Raw genomic sequence first — 6,718 nt, 5'->3', positions numbered from 1 at the left:
TATCTGTTCATTCATTTTCATTGAATGTTGATATCATGAAAGATAAATGATGAACTAATTTATAAAATAAAAATAATGTATTAAGAATATAACTTTTTTATAATAAATATTGCTTTATTAAATTTAAAAAAAATATTTTATAGCATAAACATAAATAATACTATATTTATTATTTAAAACAATAAATATAAAAAAGGATATAAATAAAAATACAACACTTGGAATTATCATAGCAACTCCTTTGCTATATTTTTGTAAGTAATGTGAAATTCCCGGTATAATAATTAGACATTTATGAAGTATAATTAGTGCTTGAGTTTCATTTCTAATATTTAATAATGCATTACAAAAATTGATGATATGTTTGAATAAACAAAAATCCATTTTTTGGGTATGCATATGAGCATATTCTTGTTAACACAAGAAATTATTTTAATTACAAGAAGTATATTCTTCTTTATTTATGTTTTGAATCATAATTATAAATCATACATATGTTTGATGTTAGTTAATTTATCTTCAATAATTGCATTTTCTAAAATATTTACATGCATAGAAGCTCATATTGCTTTTACATACATCAATCAATTTATAATATATTTTTTTTAATGTTTTCATTATATTGTTTATTAAAAAGATCACGATATATATGGTAATACAAATATTTGTAACACACTTCTTTTAATGTGTTATCATGAATAGTTTCTATACCATTTAAATATGAAATAACCTGATGGCATTTTTTATAATCATTGAAATGTTGGCTAAATAAATTATTCTAATTAATTTCTTGGAAAGTATCTTCAAATCCGTTATTCTTGACATTTTGTGTATTTCTATACAACTGTTACATTCTATAAATAACTGTAAAGCTCATAATAAAAGGAAAAGGGAAGTTATAAAAATAAAATTATATTATGATAAAATAATTCTATAATATTAATGCGAAAATGAATGCAAATATATTATAATTATGTAATTTATATTATAATAATTCAAAGGTATAAATGATTTCCCCGCTTTAGATGATATTATATAATTTATCAAGTGAACAAACTAAACTATCGTTATTTATGATCATATAAAGGTTATATATTAAGAAGAATGAAATATAATATAAAGAAGTATTATATTCATCTTTGTTACAATTACAAAATTGATGTAAAAATACCATGGATTCAGATGACGATTATATTTTATACAGTTTAAAATATAGTAGCAATAATATTAGTTATATTTTATACTTTTTAACTGTTACAATTAGTAAAAAGACTCATAAATACATTATATGCAAAAAAGAAAAAATGATAATTACTATTAAAATTTTAAAGTTATATATATAAGAAAAACATATATATTTTGAATGAATCACTTAAAAAGAGAAAAAATATATATAAAGCATAAATTTTTTTTATTAATATATATATAATTACTTTTTTTCATTTATTTATTGTACCTTTTTGATACTAAATATAACAAATGTAAAGCACATTTAAGGGAATTATGTTTATCCTTTAGAACATTTGTCATTTCGATGTTTTTATATAAAAAATCAAGAAGCTTAATAAAATGGACTCCATTTATTTATAAGAATTAAATATAAATAAAATACTCAGGTATATATCAATGATTTATCATTATATAATATTTAATATCAGTTTTTAACGCACTACTAATTAATCTTATATATGTTATTGATAGACTTATTCTGTGAAAAATATATATTTTAAAGCAATATAGATAAACTTACATACTCAGAATTATAAATTTATATAATTATTAAAATCGAATATTACACATTACGGTTATCATATTGTCATATATCTATTATTTTACTATTATGAAGTCACTTGTTAATAATGTTTAATGAAATGTTAATGATATATATCAGAAATTATATATTTTATTTTATAGCGTATTTATTTATACTTTTTACGGAGATTAATTATTTTAAGTTACATTAAAATACATTATAATTTTTTTTATAGTGTTTGATAATTATTAACGGATTTATAGAATTCATAATTTATTGTATTTTTCCTAAAAATTTTATTAAATATTGCATTTCTATTATCTACCTATGTTTTATATTTACGAAATTTTGTGCATATATATATTTTATGAATACAAAATAATTATTTTTATACCATAATTCTCTTTTGAGAAATTCTGTTATTAATATTTTTATTATATTTTTCCTATATTTACATTTCTCAAAAAATTATCATTATTTTTATACAAGTAATTCACTATAGTCAACATGCATATTAAATAGAAAATATATTTAATCGTTTTAAAAATTGTTCATTAATTTATATATTATGATGCATGATATATATGGATTCAAACAAAATTGCATAAATTTTACATGAACATGTGAAAATAGAACAAATATATTTTCGTTCAGCATAAATTAAAGAATGTGATTTTTATTAATTTTTATATTACAACAATCGTAAATTATAAATATGTCATATATATATACATTGTTAAAATAATTGAAACTCCATGATAAAAAGTGTCAAGTATTAAGTAAAAAATGGGTAAAAATTATTGAATATATTTCAACTATAAAACTTACATTATATATATTGCATGGTTATATGGCTGTCTATAATAAATTTTAATAAATTCCAATAACTAAATATTTTTCACTGTAGATAATACTTGTTTGCAATATTATAAATATATGGATTTTTCATTTAATAATATATATGCATATATATGAATCAAAAAAAAACAAATAACACAAAATATGTTAAAACTATATAGAAATGAAAAATCATGGAACACATAAACCAATGAATTATATGCTAAAATTCTAATCATTCTATATAGTATAAAATATTTACAATTATTAGAGCATTTTGAGTAATTTACAAAATAAATATCTGCATATAGAAAATATATCTAAAATTAATTTCAGCTGCAAAAGTGTAAAACTCTTTATAATGTATTTATAAAGTAAAATATAATATTCATTATTAAATATTATAATGATATAAAATTAATACTAATTGTTTATATTTATCTGTTTAATTGAATATAATTATATATATATTGTTATCTTCGAGAAATTGTTACCTTAATAAAATATATCAAGAAAAAAAAAAGAATAAATATAAGAAATTTAACTTTTTATGCATAAAAAAAAAGGATCATATTAAGTAATATATTTAGTCATGTAATTATAAAGACCGTTATAGTAGAGTTTGTTTTAGTTTATTTTCTAATCCCTTAACACTGACTAATTAATTTGTGATAAAGTCACAATTTACGTATCACATTAATATATAATTTTACATATATTATTTGATTCATTGACTCTAAATTATAAGGCATATTTTCATTAGAAATAATGCAGCAAAAATTAAACGTACCATTAAAATTATTTTGCTATATTTTTTATAAACTATACGCTTAATAAATATGCATTGTGTTATGAATGTAACAATTATAAAAAAATATTACTAAATCTTATAGTAACAATATAGACTTAATAAAAAAATAATGATAATATATTATTATGTCTTTCATTATTTAATATAATCATATAATGCTATTGCAATTACTATTTAATATACTTGATGGTATAATATAACTAATCTGTCATATTTATTTTGTTTACATTTCCATATCATTTTCATTGTTCATTATTATAATATAGAATATAAAACTTTCAGATATACATAAATTAATATGAGTGTTTTTTTTTTTATTATGTTTTATTGTATTAAATCTTATGTTTAATCCAATTCATTATATTATTTATTTAATATGTAATTTTAGGTCATTTATTAATTCTGTAAAAGAAACAATTATTTTATGTGAAAAAGATTGTTTCATAAGAATTACTATTGTATTCTACATTATAATCACTATTTATTTTTAGTATATAATAGTGATCAATATTTATTTAGGTTTTTAATTGCTTGAATTCGTTCATAATAACAATAATGAATACACATAAAATAATTTCACATATATATTATATTTATTAACCTAAATTACAGAAATATGAGTTTTATTTCTTAAAATTTCACAATTAGCTTATGATATTTATAATGATATTATTTTTTTAATTTATGATAAAAAATTATATTCTTATAATTTTATATTATTACATGAAGCAGATTAATGCAAATTCATGAATACATATTATACATTTATTAATGATCTACAGAGGTATATACTACATGGTATATATTACCAAATGAGTTTTTTTGTCTCCTTTCGAATGAATCCTTTATGTTAATATTTTCTTTATTCTTTTTATTCATCATTTTCCTTATCTTCTTTACACTTGGATGTAAATATGATCCATAATTTGTATACTGATAATAAACAATGAATATGTTATTTTTATAAATAGATCATGTATTTTGATATATATTTTTGAAGAAAATGCCTAATTTAAATTATAGTACTATATGCATTCAAGAATTATAATCATTTTCAACCTTATAAAAAATGAATATAATTACTATTATAATAAATACAAAAAAAGTCATGAAGGAACCCATCCCTGTGTTTATACCTACATCTGTTTTTGCACCTATACTTCTGTCTGTCCTCGTTTTTATGCTTTTATTTGTCGTTGGATATTCATGTCTGCTTTTGTAAGCACTTTTATATGCATTTAATTTTGTCATATTTTCATCAAATTCCTTTTTGTATTTATCCAATAGAGTTTTAAGGCTACTGTTCTTATTCTCTTCATACTTTTCTAAAATAATTTTATAATATTTTTCACAAGAAGGAACATAACTACCAGCCCAAGTATAATGATTTTCATTATTATATTCTTTTAATTTATAAAATTTTTTATATAGCTCATCTAGGTTATATAATATATAATATGAATCATTTTTAAGTTCTTCAACTTGATCTCTACATACATTAAGATCCATTCTACGATATTTAATTTGTTTGAATATATCTATCATTTTATTGTAGCATACATTTAACCCTATACATTTGGGATTTTTGTCCATTATTTCGCGCTTTAACATATAACTGAAATATTTACAACTTCTCCTTCGATCTTCATAAGTTTTATGTTTAATATAATTCAAATAGAGACCAAGATTTGTACAAGGAAAAATAAAATTAGAGGGTCTAGAGGTTGGTTTTGCTACATCTTTACCAAATTGTTCGCATGCAAATGCCAATTCACTGAGTCCGTGGACTTTAAGATGATGAATTTTCACGGAACGTGAATAATCATCCCAAATTCTTGGAAATAACATATTATAATCAACCTATGTATGACAATTATAATATGTGAAATAAATTATGAAATATATTTTTAAGAATTTTTTTTTTCTTTGATTCATTATAACAAATAAGGTTTTTTTATAACTATCTAATATAAATAATACATGCGTTAATAAATTTGAACGTACATCGTCTATAACAGAACTAGGGATCATTGTTATATACTATTTACTTAAAATAATACATATAGTTTATATTTTGTCTTATTAAGAACATTTATTTATCAAATGTATTAAATATGTATCATATTTATATAATACTTATTAATTTGTGTAATTTATAAACATTTCATTAATTTTTAGTTTTCATGTTTTTATTTATTTATATTTACTAAACTAATGTAGTATCATTTATTCTAAAAAATCATAGCATTTTTTCATGTAATTACAAAATATTTAAAAAATATTTATGATGTTGAAATTTTATAATGCTGTTAAATAACATATTTGTGATAATGCTATGTATATAATTTAATACAACAAATAACCTATAAGACATAAGAAAATATGTGGCATATATATTCATATAATCATTAATGCTATTATATAATGTGCTCTTTTATGTTCTTTTATTTCTTTTAAAAATTGAATATAATTATGTATAGACATATAGAATATGTATGTTCACATTTTATTGTTCATGATTTCAGGAAACAGTGTCTAATGGGTTCAAAGGTAACGGTTTATAGTTCCTCCAATTGCATATACAAAATAATTTATGAAAAAAAAAATGCTTTATTGTAATATTCAATTTTTATCATGAAATAATTAATTCTTCTTAGATTAATATTTGTTTACGCACATATAAAATAGATGTCTGTGAGAAATGACTTGAAAACAAAAAAAAGCGCCATTTTATTCTTTTAAAATACATAAAAGGATTATTTAAAAGAATTTCTATATTCCTCCAAAATTATAAATGGTAAAATGCAATGATACAAAATTTCACTTATAAGCGAATTAAAAAATGGAAGCTAATTTGACCTATTTTCACAAGTAGAATCTTGGGTTTTGCTTGTTTCAAATATTTGACTTATTTTGTTTTCAAATAATTATAAAAGTCCTAAATATAGTATATTTAAAATAATAATAAATTCTTATATATCTTCAGAGTTCGTAAGCATAAAAAATTCACTCATCTTTTAAGGGAATTATGCCATTTAAAAATTTCTTTACACATATAAGCATTTATTCTTTTATATTAATCTTATTACTACTTTGTTTAGTCACTTATTTATCTCCATTCATTATGTATATATTGTTACAATAACTAATCCAACAATGAAAAGACAGCTATGAGTTCACTTTAATTATTGATATGAGCATCTTTAATACATATTTACAGATATTACCCCAATATATCTGGAATATAACTCATTAAGATGAATTATCACCATAAAACTTTATCAAAAAAAATTTTATTTTTTCCAAATTTTTAGGAA

At 19.6% G+C, this 6,718-nt stretch overlaps 1 protein-coding gene across 1 annotated transcript; it reads right to left on the bottom strand.

Moving 5' to 3' along the window:
- Positions 1-4,169: 4,169 nt before the first annotated feature.
- Positions 4,170-5,432, bottom strand: PGO_000630 (variable surface protein; the record flags this gene model as incomplete). Its single annotated transcript, XM_028690806.1, has 3 exons — positions 4,170-4,334; positions 4,461-5,261; positions 5,382-5,432. The coding sequence occupies 3 exons, from the start codon at positions 5,430-5,432 to the stop codon at positions 4,170-4,172; spliced, it is 1,017 nt and encodes a 338-aa protein (XP_028546607.1).
- Between the last annotated feature and the right edge of the window lie 1,286 nt (positions 5,433-6,718).

This window comes from Plasmodium gonderi, assembly GCF_002157705.1.
Source record: "Plasmodium gonderi DNA, contig: Pgo-contig_54, whole genome shotgun sequence".
NCBI classification, from domain to species: domain Eukaryota; phylum Apicomplexa; class Aconoidasida; order Haemosporida; family Plasmodiidae; genus Plasmodium; species Plasmodium gonderi.
This window is presented reverse-complemented; position numbering and strand designations above follow the sequence as displayed.